Genomic DNA, 16,534 nt, shown 5'->3' with positions numbered 1-16,534 from the left:
CAGCAGCAAAATGTAGGCCACAGAAAAACACAGAACAAAGTAAGAAAATGCAAGGAAGCAGAAAGCCTACTTATTTTTTAAAGTTTATGGTTCTTCACCATACCTAATATACCTCAATATACATTATACTCTATAGAAACTAAGTATTTATAAAGTAGCAATAAAAAACATTTCTATCTATAAATTTAAGTGATATTTCAAAATAATTATAGGAAATATTTAACTGCTCTTTAACAGTTTAATTAAAGAACAGTGAAAGATGAAATGGATATCATGACAAATCCACAATAGTCTTACCATGTGAGTGCTGGTTGTCATTAGCTGAGGATAGGAAGAGAAGCAAGTAGCAAAAAGAAAAAAAAGCACACAAATAAAATAGACCAAAATATCAATGGGTAAAATAAATAAAATGCAAAAGTTCTTAAAATTTGCATTCATGTGACTGCAAAGCAAGTAGAGATAAGATTATTTTAAGCTGCCATATGTCAAAAATCATTGAAATATTAAAAAGCTTGTTATATTTAAGCTCTTTTATGATCATTTATAACTACTCTACAAGACTTTTGATATGTTAATCAGATATTCAGCAAATGCATGTTAAGCATAAAAGCTTAAAAGTTACTATGTGAATTCTGAAGGAATAGCTGGAATTTATTATATATATCTCTGTTGGATATAGTCCTATGCCTATTTACTGATACACAGCATATCCTATTGCATACTTCAGACTTTGCTAAACAGATGACCTATCTATCTCACCATAACTCATAAAAGTTATCTGTGCTGGAAATACTGAAGAAAACAAATCTATGTTCATAACACCATCAACATTAAAAAAATTACCTTTGATTGACTGATCAAACCCAACACTAACCTGTCCATTGCTGGTCACAACTGTGTTGTCATACAATAAATAGGCACCAAAGAAAAATACCACAGCATCAAACACTCCTAGGAATGTCCAATAAATAAATGCACGCCAGCGCAGCAAAGCATTCTTGGCAACATCTCTGTGTAAAATAAGATATACACATTCATTATCAGCATGTTCAAAAATCCCAAACAAATGATGTCACTCACTGTTTTTTGAAGGAAAACCAATTAAGAATTGCATGTAAACCCACAACATTTCCACATGACAAGTGCCTACCACTTCACATCCAAATCCTTTCTGAATGTCTCCTCTTTAGTATTTTTAATTCTTCTAAGCCCTTTTAACTGTTACCTGTAATTCTTATTTCAATTGTGTGGTAAATTCCCCTGTGCTCTCCCATTTATTTTTCAATCTTTTTACAGGTTTCTGTTTTCCAGTACTTGCTGCACATGTGATGATCCACTGTAGATTTTAAATGGAAACACTAGAGGTCTCTGGAGACTTTGCTTTATTTCCCACGGGGTGCTTTTATAGAGAATATTGTAACGAAATATTCATTTTATGTGGAATATGCAAAGCAAGGATTTTGCAGTTCAGTTGAAGCTTCAGGTCAAATGGTATTTCCTGACTGTTTTCCCACAAAAACAATACAGGGATTGGGCAGCAACAGAACTGTCCGCTAGCTTGCATTTTCTTATCACAAAAAAAAATTAGTATTACAACCTTAACTCCTACACACAGAATAAGTATATATCAACTTGGCATATATCATAAAACACATCAGAGTAAACCAGAACACAGTTAAGTGAAAATCCTGAATTACGGACACATTTACTACCAACAACTACTTTGACCGTAGGTACTTTAAAGACTATCTGATGATTACATGAAGTCAGTTCTCCCTGCAGATTACCAATAAATTGCACAAAACTGTATTTGGCCAACAATAACCTCATCTAGCCAGAACAACTGCACCATTGCCCAAAACAGCTTAGCAATAAACTGTTACAATAACAAAACCAAAATGTTTTTGACCAAATAACCTTCGCTAGCTTTCAAAAAGCAGAAAGGTCTTATGAATGACCAGTTCTAAACTGGAAACATTTAAAATGTAGAAGAGAAAATAAAAAGGGGTCAACAGTAACATCCTATATTCCTCTTCAATTTCACAGCTAAAACCTTATAATTGCATTGATTAAATTGATTAACCTTTTAGCATCTAGTATTATCTCTCTCAAAAAATGTTTTTCCTTTGATTATCTTCTGCTGCCACTATCTGAAATGTACTGGTTTTGCAGCTGGGCATTGCTCCTAATTTATGTGGCCACATGCAGTTACACGGCAAGAACTATATTGCAAGTGGCTAAGAATCTAAACCAGTCGCAACTTCAGCGCCCAGAAGCACGTCAACAGTATGCAGAGGACAGTGTTGGACACCTCGTAGAATTCTATGGTACAACACTCTACCACTCTGTCCTCTTTCAGAATAAAGCATGTATATAGAAGAAATGGTATGCTTTCTCTTTTTATAATCCTGTTCCCCATAGCCAGAAGAAAAAGAAGAGCACTAAAATATATGTGTCTGTTGTAGTTTATAGACTGTACATATGGTCTTCAACCTTTCTGTTGCACTTTATCTGACGTTCTACTCCCACTTTGTGGTATGGAAATCTTGAGGACTTCCATTACAACAGAGACAGATCTCACAATTGAACAAACAACTTTGGGGCACAATGTATGAATTTTACCTGTACAGCGAAGGTTCTCTCTTGAGTGTGTCTGCACTGACATGTTGCTCCATTAGACCGTAAAAGAGGATAGGAAGGGAAGTGAAGCTGATATTGTACAATGTTAGATACGCAGTATCGTATAAAGTCTGTAGATGGAAAAGAATTAAATCTGCTAGTTTTAATTTTAAAACACAATCCAATGCATGGCACTTGATTTGAAATGAGTCAACTTTTTTTAAAAAACAAAATGTATCCCTTCAGAAAGGAGGCAAATATTCCTGAACAGCTAAAACAGGCAAGATAAAACCACGCACTTGTACCCTGTTCATCTGGAGGACAAAAGGTCACCTAAGAGATTGATTTAATAGTCTTGTCCATGTAGCAGCCCCTCCTGTTGTTTCAACTGCAAGGCACCCCACAAATTTAAAGAAACAATACTATTTTCTCCCAATTAAATCTTCCTCTTGTACAATTTAAACCTGAAAACAATCCTCTTGTCTAAGTCTGGTCATTCATGCCTTTGGGTCTTCCTCCATCATTCAGAAGAAAATGATAGATTTTGCTCCCACAAATTAGATGAGAGCAAGGGGTTGAAAAGTAAATAAAAAATTTAGAAACCAGAATACTGGATCCTGTCCTGAATGATGGCACATTTCTAGTGAGCAGCAGTTCACTTTTCCTCTATCTTTCTATGTGCTGGGCTTGTTTTTCTTTTCAACTAATTGAATGCCACTATTTGTCCGAATTTTGCTATGCATACCTGTACATACTAGAAAAGATGAGTTTATTCTTCCATTTTCGGTCTGAATTCTAAAAATTAACAACCAGTTCGATTACTTATCTTTCAGGATTCCTTCTATCTATGTTCAATAAGCTTAAACCTGAAAGACTGCATTTCCCACAGGCATTCCACTTTGCACTGCAGCTCCAAATTTTGGTTTCCTGTATTCTTTGACTTTGAAAATAACACTGCGTTAACAACATTTCATAAGATTGATTTCTGAAATGTAACTGCAACTGCCACTGAAAATTACATGAACCAAAAGAGATGCTGCTCTTTTGACAATGTATAAACTAACCTAGAAATTTTGTCAGATGAACAGGCACAGCGTTAAACAGTCAACTCTCTTGATGGAAAAAAAAAAGAAAAAAAAAAGAAGCCAAAGAGAAAATATGGCAGCGAGGGGAAACGCAACTAACCTGTTGTGAAAACCCACAGAAGAACTGATATAAAAACTGAGGAAAAATGAAGCAGACATTCTGAAAGACAAAGTGACACAGTCGTCAAGTGGAATACAAGCAGTAATTTATATACTGAACAATGCTATATAGCTGTGCATAGCATAGTTTTATAACACTAGTAAGTATTGCACGAACAGTAGAAAGAGCTGCATACATTAAATATCAACATTCTCATCTTCCAGTAGTACTATTAAGAAAAATACTTAAAATATTTTGAAAACAAACTTAAGGCTACAGTTTCAAAATTCAAGGGCAATGTATTTTGCAACCCAGGAGCACAGCTCAGTCAAGGCAAGGCAAACAAGGGACAATGCATGGCAGGACACAAACTCCGGTAAAGCAAGCATGGACACCCTGGTTAACATGCTTCCCAGCAAAGTAATTTTAAAATGTTTCTAAGTACATCATCATCTCCTAAGTATACATATGGTCAAACAACAAGACCTTGAATTATCTTCTGAAGTGTCCTTTCTATTATCTTCCATCATTTCCCATCATTTAGACATAACAAATTGTCTAAACAGGAGGATGCACATGATAAACTACCCTGATGAAAATAGAAACTAACGTACATTGAGCTAAGCCAAGTTCTCAAATGCTGTTTCCAACTTAATTTAAAAGGCCACTGTAGAGAGAACCCAGAAGGTACTGAAAATAAGCAGAACAGTCTGTGATGGAATTTGTAAGAATTCTTTTTTTTTTTAAATGCAATTAATGCCTTTTGTACAATTGACAGTGTAAAGTGTATATAGATATTACCACGTAAATTTGAGATTAATGTAATTAGAATAAGCATTCTCCTACCTTATAAAAGAAGTATTGCACAAGTTCAGATATCCTAACATAATAAAAATGCCCATGAACAAGCAACATTTTTTTCAAATGTTTAAATTTAGGTATTGCATAGTCACTGTTTCTTGCTGCTTGACGACCTTCTTTGCCAATGATTCCTTTAAAAGAAAAAGTGATGAAGCTGTTTAACAACTGAAGAACTATTTCAAAGACACAATTATTTGAAAAATTATATATTAATGCTATGACACCCATCTAGTAAGAGATCACCATGGTAGTTACCTGGGGTAAATTCACTAAAAGTTGTCTACAAAATGTATAAGCTGATTCTTTGAGACTGCCTGTTTTTAAGAAGTGAATGCTTTTTGTCATCTCACTTGAATTAATAGTCTAAAAAGCCCACTTACCTATGCCAACATGTGCTTCTAGAATCATACTGACATCATTTGCTCCATCACCAATTGCTAATGTAATAGGATGCTCCTTTGATAACTTAATCAATTTCACAATCTGGAAAAAAATAGTGTTAAAAACTCTTCTCTGTTATGGCTTGCTTGTTTTGCATAAGCTTACAAGTAATGAAAAATGACCAACACAGTTACATAAGAAATTCCGTGAAGGGACATAAAACCAATATTACCCAATGCAACTACTATGAAGATCACAGTAGTTTCTTCATATTAGAAGTATTTGTTACAAATATAAAATAACAGTTTTCAAATACTTTCAACCTATTAAGAGATACAGATAGTAGGAAGGAAGGGCAGAAGAATGGAAGGTGTTGAGGTTGCTTAATGCAGTGTAAGCACATTAATAAATTAAGAGGGCTCCAGAGACAAAGAATACGATTTCAAAGAAATCCTGAAATAAAGACTGAAAGATTCTGCTTTCTTAACTGTGCTGATGTTTTTTTCTTATTATTTAAGAAAAGATAATAAGACTGTCTATATATCTAAATATTGTTGACATAGAAACTGTCCAAAAATTTGACCTCAAATCCCTCCACTGTAAATGTTCACCTATGTTCATTTGGTACTGAATCAGTTCCAACTAAAAACTACAGACTTCCAGACAGTTAAATTGCTGGATAAATACACGTGTTAAAATGAATAAAGGGCTACATATGCTGTACCTGAGCACTGAGAAAGAGACATGACAGTTTGAAAGATAAAAAGTGTATATATAAAAAAGTGTATATAAGAAAGATAAATGTCTCCTTCCTTTAAAAGTTCTTCACTTATATTGAGATGTTTCAGCAATGGAAACATATGTTTTTACTTGATACAAACTAACATACAACAATTAAGAAGTACTTTAAAATGATAATGCACACATTTTTCTGTCTGGATTCTTTTTTCTTGGCTTACCACTTAAAAATAAAGAAGTATCACTCTACAGTAATAATGCAGGCTCTTGTAGCATCAACAGGTAGCAGACTATTCAAAGCTTGTTAGGTTAAAAAGGAAGTAATTAGGTCAGTTCATTAAATACGTTCCTTATCAGCATGTGCCAACCATAAAATTTGCACAATATGTACATATATCAAATTCAGGTGCACAGCTGGCTGCCCTTTTAGCATACCATTATCTAAACTGCTTGACAGGAGAAATTCTTCCCTCTCCTGGTATTTTTTTTTTTTTGCCTTTTCCATTTTAGAAAATACAAAAGTGAATGGTAACATTTTAAGTTACCAGCATAAGTTATACAGAGGATTAACTTTCAATACTTACATATGTGCACAGCTAACAAGCAACTGCAAAATGAAATACAAACCTGTGCTTTTTGTAGAGGTGCCATTCGACAGCATAACACTGCACTGCAGTTCCTGCAAATTTCAAGAAAGAGCTCTCTGTAGTTACCAGAGCTCCCATCTTGTCGTGGTTTCATTATTAATGATAATGCTGCTCCATCAATAATTAAACCATAATCTTGCATATCAGTTGAAAGTCTGTTCAGGGATAAAATATAAACGAAGAGACACTGTAAAATTCTCAGACACGTTTAAAATCTGGCAACAGTGATTTTGTGAAAATTAATTAATGAAAAATAATGAGTATGGAATACTGCAAAATTAATATACTTCTAAAGGAAATTCCTGCTATTTATGACATATTAAAATTCTAGATTATTGAAAATATTCAGTGCTTCACCAGTTCAAAGACAGAAACCTGATACCTCAGTGACTCTACCAGTGTGTATGAGTGTATAATTAATGACCTTTAAAGTTCTATTTGAAAGGACTCTGAGAACTACAGTGAGGTAAACTGATTTGCAGGAATAAAGTTAATTTTGTGGCACATTCCATAATAAAAACAAAAAAGGTTAAAGGAAAAGGCCTTTGACACTCCAAAATTTGCTTTGATGAGGAAAATACTTCTTTTTTTCTTCTTTTTTTTTGTTTTTCTGAGGGAAAATGAAGTAAACCATGCTCTGAAGGAAATGCCTGAAAGAGACTTGTTGGCCTGAAGAACCAAGGCCACTGTCTATCTTTAGAGTACCTATCCTTTGTGTTTAGTGTGGTGGGTAAGTCTGATACAGGTATACCTGTAATTATATTCTTAAAATACAGTAATTACATACATTACCTATAATATTACAATATATTATTATCTATATTAATCTATAACTGGTATACCTGTAATAATTTGGGCACTGCTAGAAGCATAACCATGGTGGCATGAAGCACAGTCTACCACAATAACATATGCCAAACAATGAGGGAAGATGGTCCACGCTATGACAGCAGGTTTTTGTGGCATCCAAACCAGTTATTCCACAGCACCCTTGCATTTGCCTACATTACAGAGCAGCCCCGGGCTCCAGCTCAGCAATGAGTGTTGTATAAACATACACTGAGGTTTATTTGTGCTCTAGTTTCAGTGCTCCAAGATTATACTACTGTGTGTGGGTTTTCAACAAACACAGTTTCACCAGGAACAGTGTTTGTGAGGAAAACACCATATTTATTAACATTAGTGTATTTTAAGCATCTCCATCTTCTCTACTACAACACAAGCCATTTTTGACAAATAATATAAAGTACCATAAACTATATTTACTAGCAGTTCACAGGTATTGTCAGCACTTTGTTACCATTGCACAAATAGGCTTACGCTGTTAGTATGTAACGACATCAACCAAAATGTATTATTATGAAGTTCAGGCAACGTATTGAATATTTGACACATTCTAGTGAAAGATTTTCAGTCTGAATTTGAACATCCAGGCAGAATCTTGCCATTACAGATAGTATTTGCAATTACAGATAGCTATTTGATATATTGTAGTTGTAATTTGCTATTACAGATAGCAAATTCGCCAACTCTGGAGTCAAAGACAAAAAATTCTGGAGTCTCAATGTCTAGAAAATGGGCATTGCACAAAAAGCTAAACAAACATATTTAAACATATCTTGTAAGACCTTGTAGGACTTAAGCTAAATGTAGTACAGGTAACAGTGAAATACGGTTTAACTGAATATAAAGGTGTTCTTTGTTAGACCAAAGGAGTTTAAAATGTAAGGACAGCTAAGAAAAATGTTCTGCCACAGACTTTCAAGCTTAAGGATAAGAGTTATAGAAACACTGCTAAAATAATATCATAAATGCTTGTTAATTTATTGTTCCTTTACTACAGACTTACTACAAATGCATATAAAATGCATTACTAGAGGATTCTATATTAAAAAGAAAAATCAAATATGTACCATTATGCCGAGAAGAACCAGCAACTTCTTTTCTTAACATCTTAATATGAAAAAATGTTTTGGAATCCAATTTTTAGTTTTTTACAGTGGAAAAAAGAGCAAGTAATATATACCAGCTACAACATTTCAAGTAAGTAGCCTAATTTACTACCTATATAAGGCAGATTTTACATTATACCAGCTTTTTGCTTTTTAATGCCATTTCCTAACTTATTCCATATACATGATACCTATCCTTCCATGGATATTCAAATACACAGAAGTCAGTAATTTCTTTACAATTCAGGGCACTTAAAAGTATTTTTATGCACATCACAAGATTTGGTACTATACTGCTGCCTGTCACCTCTCTGTAAACGTAGCACTTAACCTTCCCTAGAAAGAGGGCCATATATTGTTGCTCTCTGTGACCTTGGTCTTAAGAAAGTCACATCACATATTGACTCTAATTACAGGAATATATCATACATGCTTCACTTTTAAAAATTAGAAATAGTATTTTGCTTTACAATCATCTTTTTCAAGAATGAATATTTTTGCAGTCGAAAAATAAGTAATTACAATGTCAGTTGTGATTTTTTTCTTTTAGTTAAAGCAGTACTGGAAATGAGATAAAGTAGCATGCTGGTGAAAACTTAAGCCTATGTGGAACAAACATACTTAATTGCCATACAGTAATTCACACTTTTAACAACAAAAAACTGAAACATAGTATGTTGCTGCTTTTAAGGCAATCGATCAATCAATCAATCATTTCATTGTTTATGAAATGCACAGAAGGCCATTACTGGCTTGAAAATTCAACTTTTTCCTTACCCTGAGAAAGTATCCCTGGTTAAGCTGCCACTGTGTCTTAGGACAGTTTTGCTTAGGTCAAAAAGCACATCGTGTAAACTCTGTTCCTCAATTTTCTTTGTGGTTAGCTCAAGTATTTGTGTATTTCTCCGGAAGAGTTTGCAAGCATAGCAAGTAGCTGCAGCAGTCTCCATTTTGTCTCCTGTCAGAACCCAAACTTTAATTCCAGCTTTCTGGAGTGCTTCAATAGTGTCAGCAGCTTTTTCCTGTAGTCTGTGGAAGCCAATTGACAACATACATTGACAGATTGCTTGGAAATGAGAAATTCAGAGATCCTTACTGAAAGGCTTCCATAACCAAATTTAAAATAAAAAAAAATAAAAAAAAAAAATCAATAAAAGTTATCAGATCTAAGAATTTTCCCCAAGGTGTGAATCTAAAAATGTCTGGCAGAGTAGTACATTATAACTAACTAGTTTCAACACTTTCAAAGTGCTCAAGGTTTTCATCCATACAGCCTAAAAGATGCTTCTTCAGACTAGTACTTCAATTAGAATACTTTCAGCACTTTCAGCTAATGACATCAAACAATGAGGTATTGCTGAGTTATTAAAGTGACCTCCTAGTTTTAACAGCTTTTCTTCTTTTTTTTTTTAACCTAAAGGTTCTTTCTTCATTTCCTCAATACCTATTTTGTAGTTCCTTCCTCCAAAACTTTCCACTACAATTTGTGTAATAAGGTATTACCTGCACTGCATGTAAATGGCTTGAATATACTGGTATTTGTACACTTAACTTTTGTTACTAGGTTACTAAATTATAAAGTTACCATGTGTAACTTTCATAAGCTAAGGGTATGGAATTGACTCAAATAGAGGGTTGTTGTTTTTTTTTTTTTTTTTCAAATAAATCTCTAATTCAAAAAAAAAAGTTACAAAAACGGTCTTCATACTTTGGTACAATTACTAAACATAAGAAACGAAGAAATGCACTAACCGATCTTCAACAGCTGTAGCACCAAGTAAAATAAAATCTCTTTCTATCTTCTCATACACTTCTGCCAGTTTCTTTTCTCGGTCCTGGAGGGCCAACTTTGCATTCTGAAGCAGCTTCTGTACTTTGCTATATTCTTCTGCTGTGAGCTCTTTATATGCAACACATAATGTTCGCAGTCCCTCCTAAAGAATGTAATCAAAAGAAACAAAGTGCGTCTTAGAAAACTCTCTGTAGACTTCTTGCTGGTGTTTACGATGGAATAGTTGAAAAAAACTCTATGATTTTACTATTAATATGAAAAGTCCCACTGCTCACTTCATCAATGCAAGAGGTAATGGGTTCAGACTTTTTAGTCTGAACAGGGGAAGTTCAGGTTAGATATAAGGAAGAAGCTCTTTACTGTGAGGGTGGTGAGGCACTGGAACAGGGTGCTCCATCCCTGATGGTGTTCAAGGTCAAGCTGGACAGTGCCTTGGGTGGCATGGTCTAGGCTAAGGCATCCCTGCCCATGGCAGGGGGGTTGGAACTAGATGATCTTAAAGTCCTTTCCAACCCTAACCACTCTATGATTCTATAGTGAAGTGACTATAGTACATAATAATATACTATAGCTTAGAACATGAGTCAACTTGATTCTGTGCTGCCCTGGACTCAGTTAAAACCTGAGGGACAAAACTCAATTTTCCAGAAGAGAAATAGCAACCCAGCTGGATGTATGAGATTAGTAGGGAAATGAGAGTCAGGGTAAATGTTTCCCTCCTTACATGTGTAATTAAGCAGGATGAATCAGAATAAATAACAGTAATACAAATAGTAGCTCTGCAGAGTGATTTTGAGGCAGGGGCAAAACACCAGAGTGGTGAAAGTGAAAATTCAACTATGCCATTTCAGTCAAGTGAAAACAGAATTTAGCTGTGGGTGTTTCAGACTGGATCAGACTTTTGGACTGTGTAATGAGTGAAAAAAAAAATATATATATATATAAATATATATATATATATATATATAAAAAGCAGCTATAACACAAGTTTTGCCACCTCAAATATATTGCCTCTGACACCATGGCACTTTACCAGCAGGTCTTTGTATAGTTACTTATTACCAATCCAAAAGGAAGTATTAAAATAGCTCCCTGACTGTTGCTATTCATAAGGGTAGGTGCCAGGTGGTTGCCTGTATATTCCTTTCCTTCAGAGGCCCCTGTATGTAGGAGTCGGCCCTATTTCCAATTATCCAGGATGAAGAAATGTCTGTTGGTCTGGATTTTTTTTTCCTGATAGACACTGGATGGATATGATCCATAAAATATTCCCTTAGTTTCATTAAGCATCCTTCAGTTGTAATTATCAGACAGCTGTTTTTTATAGTAAAGCTTAGCAAAGCACTTTGACAAAAGAGTTTTGACATTTCCTGTCAAAAAAAGGCAGCTAACACTGTAGGTATTTTTCCACGTACCTGTAATAATACTTTGTTTTCAGTTCAAGTACTAGCTGCCAGAAAATTTTACCCTATTTATAAGACTATCAGTCATATTACATAGAAGTGGGTTCTGCATATTTTTGGACACAGCAAAATTTAGTATTTTTCAACTCCAAATACTATTTTTAGGTAAAACCAAGTCTGCATTTCTTCTAAAGGTGATTAGGCCATTCACAGCTCATTTTTAGCAAGCAAAAATATAAGGGTGATCACTATGTTGCCCCATAAGCAACACGTTTGTTGCTACACCATGCTCTAATAGATTTTCCCTTTTAAGAGCTTGTAAAACAATAAAGGGCAGCAAATTACAATTGCTAAGGCTGGGGACTGAAAGTAGAAATCAAATTTTTGGTGAAGTTTTTCACTTTTCTTTCACTCAAATGTTAATTCAAACCACTAGACCACTAGAGTTGTGAAAATGCCATAGTAAAAAGCTAATTGATGACTTCTGGTATAACACACAGTTGTGCATATCTATGCATTCGTATTGTCTACAACTGCCTTTTGGAAGGTGAGAGGGAGGAGAGATTCAAATAAAAGAGTGACACGGACTGCTACCCACACAGCCTGTGCGCACTTTGGCACAGAATAACCTCAGTGCCTGGGAAGATAAATCTGTTACCTGATCAAGCAGGAAATCAGAACACTTAATTTCTTTTTTTATTTTTTACCCCCACTGATCATATGAACAGATCAATAAGATGGAATCTTACCACTGCATTGCGTTCAACTCTGGATCGTATTTGGTCAATTTTGCCTTCCTTAACTCTAGGAAATATGGAAGAATCTGCTCCCTTACAAAACAGAAATATATGACCTGAAAGAGACAGCATATGGAATTCAAAATGGCCAAATATATCCTTCTTCAAAAAATCATGCAAATTATTAAGTCTTCAAAAGCATTTCTTCCACATTTTATAGCATTTGTAGTCATGCTGGTACCTAGTCTCCTTCTTTATAAAGACAGACACACAGAGTGTGATTAATGCTTAAATCTTTGATAAACCTCAACAAATCCAAGTGAAACAAAAACATCTAAGAGGAAACAGGATGCGACAGTCCTACCTGTTGAAGATCTAACAATTACACTCATTCGCCGTCTCACAGAATCAAAACTCAAAACCTCTAATAATTCAAACCTGGAACAGAAACAGAATTATTTTTTAAACAACTCTGCTTTTCCAGATCCCTAAATTGGTTGTTACAACTTCAGGCATATCAATTAAAGCATGAATTCTAACATGGAAAATTATATTGAGTACTATGGAATGTGAACTTCCACAGTGTTAAAAAGCAGGTTACAAATAAGAAATAAGGGAGACCCCTAGCTCCTAATTACTTGAAACAGAATTTGTCTGCATCATGTTCATAAGCATCTTTAGATATATAGTCAATATAATTTATTTATAAGACTAGAAACCTTGCAGTAGAGCACTACACTGCTCATAAAGTAAATTCCTATATATAATACCTAGGGATAGCCACAGAACTTGAAATGCATCGGCATTTACAAAGAAGTCTTTATTTAATATTTTTCTAATTTTGACTATTCCTATTTCCCCAAAGAGCCCACATTACTCCATAAATCTTGCTCAAGTGTTGGCTGACAAGTTATTAAAGTGTAAAAAACATTTCTTTTTACTGGTTTTATATGTGCCATTGTTTTTTACAATTTCATTTTATCCCATATTCTTTTCCCTTCTAGGCAGAAGCTCCTGTTGTACTGTTTCTGTATCATTCATCAGTTAAAATACTTTTATCATTTACTACCTTACCTATTTCCTTTTATCTAAAATTCTTCCTTTTTCAGCACAAACATAAGCATCCCAATCATTAATCCAAATCTCTTCAGGATTCATCTCTGTTAATACTTAGCTCATAAAATAGATTTGCTTGTTTAATTAGGTCATTCAGTTCTAAGTCCTTACAACAGTCTGGGATTCAAACCTGTACGAGGCCACAGTGCTTTGTTCATTAAGAAGTTACAACAGATTCTAAGAAGGAGTTGGATCAGACCTGTATCTACAAACCATGATGCATTTTGGAGAAAATTCCTAGTAATTACAGTACTTTAATAAACCACCAAATGATACTGAATGAAGTTCTTATGAGATGAGCCACAAAAGTCTGAAGTAACTTTCAGGAAAAATCCTCCATATTCCCCTAAAAGGGGGAAAAATGCCAGCAGGGTTCCTATATTTGTGTCCAAGAATCCCTGTGTGGTTAGCAGAGTGCACATGTAGGAAGACTCAGATATATGAGAGACTTTACCAGTAAACTTCTACAGAAGTGGAAAGTAACATTTTTGGAAGTACATGCACCCCACTGAACAGCTCTACTACTAAAATGTCACTGAAAATTTTACTCATATTATGGACAACAAAATCTATTCTGTCAAAGGAAAATAACAAGAACAGTACCTGTTTTAATTTTTCTTTGAACCAGCTATAAAAATTTATTCTATGGATATTACCCCCCATAAATACAGATTATTTGCGAACGACAAACTCGGTACACACCATTTTCTATTAAAAAATTATTACCATATAACAAAGGAAAAAATAACCTAACCATAGTTTCTAAAACTATCAGTAACTATTAGATTATCCTCATCTATTTTCTTGTATTTTTAACCACTCACTTCTCTATGTTATTTTCCCGATTTACGATCTCCATAAAATTGTCCTTCAGCCTTAGATAGGTGTAACCAAGCCTGTGAAATGGAACACACATCAAGAGAATGAATACAACAAATACATAATTATCCAGTTTAAGCATATCATAAGGATTTAAGACTGAGCTTCTCTTGAGGGTAGGAAGGGGGAATTGGTGACCAAAACATACCCCACCAAACCACAAAACCCAACTCACAAAGAGTTTTATTTGATTTATGAATATGAGCAGTCATGACTGTATGTTGAGAAAATCATCAGCTGTGCCAATTTGGTGTTTCTTATTACAATTTTTGTGCTTAAAACAATTTTGAACTTCAGTGATTAGATCCACAAATAAAAAAATTATAATATCTAATTATACACGTACCTCTGTATTCCCTCAACTAGAGCAACTTCATCTGGTGATGATGATATATATATGCAAGATCTTCTTGAGAGCTGGCTTTTCTTCAATCCATCTACACTGTCATCATCTTTCACCTGGACAGTGTGGCAAAGACAAAGAGCTCGGAAAAATAGCTCCTCTCTCTCCTAAAACATAAAAGAAATAGTTGCCATTACGTGTTACCAATTTCATGCACTGCTTTGATAACCTTCTGAAGGAAAAGTTTTCCATGTCACTAATTACTACTGTTTCTGTCAGATAAAGGCAATGTCACAGGTCACCTGCCCTTTAGGGGGAGCCAAGTCTTTCCCAGCGGTACGCACAACCGCTCATCAGCTGCTATTGCTACTAGCATTGCCATGCAAGCCAAGCTCCTGATGCCCAAAAGAGGGTACGTCTCTTGCTTCCTGGGTCCTAGATGTGGCTAAAGGTTTATTAACTTTACTTTTACTTAAACTTTGAACAAACTGTATCATATACTAGTTGAGGTACAATTTTAAGAGTCCTGAGTCCAGACAGAGGGATGCAGCACCTGAAGTACAAGTCTTAACAGGGTTTACAGATTTCAGTTCCTTAGGCAGCTTGAGTATCTTTAAGAGCTATATAAAATATAGGAGGTGGGCATTTTGGCAGCTGGAGACAACAACTTCTATGAAGTTTCAGATGGTTCGGTAATGACAGCTTCTGACAACAGAAAAATATTTCTGTTTCATGGATACCTGACTGTATTCTACCTGTCGCTTTGTGTCTGAATCTTATTCTTCTGTGCTGTTCAGTACAAATTGACTGTGCCATTAGAATTCCAAGATAAAAACACCTTGGGACCGCATTCTGAGGCCTGTGGGTGACAGCTATAAGGCTGCTGAATTATATCAACATATTTTAAGAGGCCTTGTTTTGGCATAGTGAAGGGTATGGCCAAACTATGATTTGACACTGTACTGATATATTTAAAAATATATCCAATGTCCTTTGGCTATGATTATCCTGCCCATTTACAACCTGCTCATTAGCTGACATATGAAAGCTCCTTAACTTTCACCTAACTTTGCTTTACACAGCAAAAAAGCAGCATGTTTTTTATACATGCTGTGTATAACACATTTCAAATGTGGCTATATTAAGTCACATTTAAAAGTAATTTCATTTAATCATAAACCATTCTCTGGCCACATATTCACTCAGTGATGACTGTTTGCCTTGAACACTCATTTTCACCCTTGAGGAGCTTTCCTGCCTTGCTTTCCCTATTACCACTAATGTTAAATGGAAACCAGCTATTACATTTCTTTAGCTACTAACCAAAGAAAGTTCTGTATTTTGGGGTTTTATTTAATTCAATTTTACATCTGCAGTAAGTCGGGAAACTTCCCATTAAGTCTTCAAATCTTAGTTTAAACTAGGAAACGAAAATGTATGTGCTGTGATGAATTTCCTGCAATTATACACTATGATTAGTGAAACTCAAGAATGCTTTATTTCCAATATTCCCTTCACATCAGCACAGTTCAATTTTCATGTTTCATTATAAAAACCAGGAACAAGTCATAATACCTTTCCACTTCCTCCTGGAGAAGAATCAATCATATCAATGCCTGTACAATCATGGAGAATTTGGCCATTGCAGATAACATGCGGCACATAAACGTGCCCTTCAATGCAACATTCTACAAATTCCATGTTGTTCTCAGTTAACGTTCCTGTTTTATCTGTGAAGACATACTCAATCTGCAAATAAGCACAAATTAAAAACAGCAGAGCAGAGATTTTCCAAGTTCTCTTAACAAAACTGAGATTATTACTGGGTTACATCTTCCTTTAAGGATCCTTATGCATGCTCTTTCAAAAGAAGAAGACAAT

General features: G+C 34.8%; 1 protein-coding gene across 12 annotated transcripts in view; it reads right to left on the bottom strand.

Moving 5' to 3' along the window:
• The window catches only part of ATP11A (ATPase phospholipid transporting 11A), a 117,340-nt gene that overhangs the window by 16,669 nt on the left and 84,137 nt on the right, over nt 1–16,534 (bottom strand). For 8 of the 12 annotated variants that reach the window (XR_009965035.1, XR_009965038.1, XR_009965039.1 and 5 more), the window contains exons 13-26: nt 16,229–16,402; nt 14,657–14,820; nt 14,256–14,327; nt 12,680–12,753; nt 12,328–12,431; nt 10,136–10,317; nt 9,161–9,412; nt 6,412–6,586; nt 5,046–5,148; nt 4,651–4,796; nt 3,805–3,864; nt 2,623–2,750; nt 875–1,010; nt 298–321 (exon numbers count right to left, since the gene is read on the bottom strand). Coding sequence is in view for 8 of the 12 variants with exons in the window: in XM_062619632.1 (XP_062475616.1) it covers nt 298–321; nt 875–1,010; nt 2,623–2,750; nt 3,805–3,864; nt 4,651–4,796; nt 5,046–5,148; nt 6,412–6,586; nt 9,161–9,412; nt 10,136–10,317; nt 12,328–12,431; nt 12,680–12,753; nt 14,256–14,327; nt 14,657–14,820; nt 16,229–16,402 (1,794 nt within the window). In the remaining 4 variants the exon portion in view is untranslated. The remainder of the gene's footprint in view (nt 1–297; nt 322–874; nt 1,011–2,622; nt 2,751–3,804; nt 3,865–4,650; nt 4,797–5,045; nt 5,149–6,411; nt 6,587–9,160; nt 9,413–10,135; nt 10,318–12,327; nt 12,432–12,679; nt 12,754–14,255; nt 14,328–14,656; nt 14,821–16,228; nt 16,403–16,534) is intronic. The other 4 variants (XR_009965040.1, XM_062619657.1, XM_062619648.1 and 1 more) reach the window with 1 other exon arrangement.

This window comes from Pezoporus occidentalis, unplaced genomic scaffold (assembly GCF_034315485.1).
Source record: "Pezoporus occidentalis ecotype Australia unplaced genomic scaffold, CSIRO_AGI_Poc_V1 ctg105, whole genome shotgun sequence".
Classification (NCBI taxonomy): Eukaryota; Metazoa; Chordata; class Aves; order Psittaciformes; family Psittacidae; genus Pezoporus; species Pezoporus occidentalis.
The sequence above is the reverse complement of the archived record's forward strand: the minus strand, read 5'-3'. Positions and strand labels throughout refer to the sequence as shown.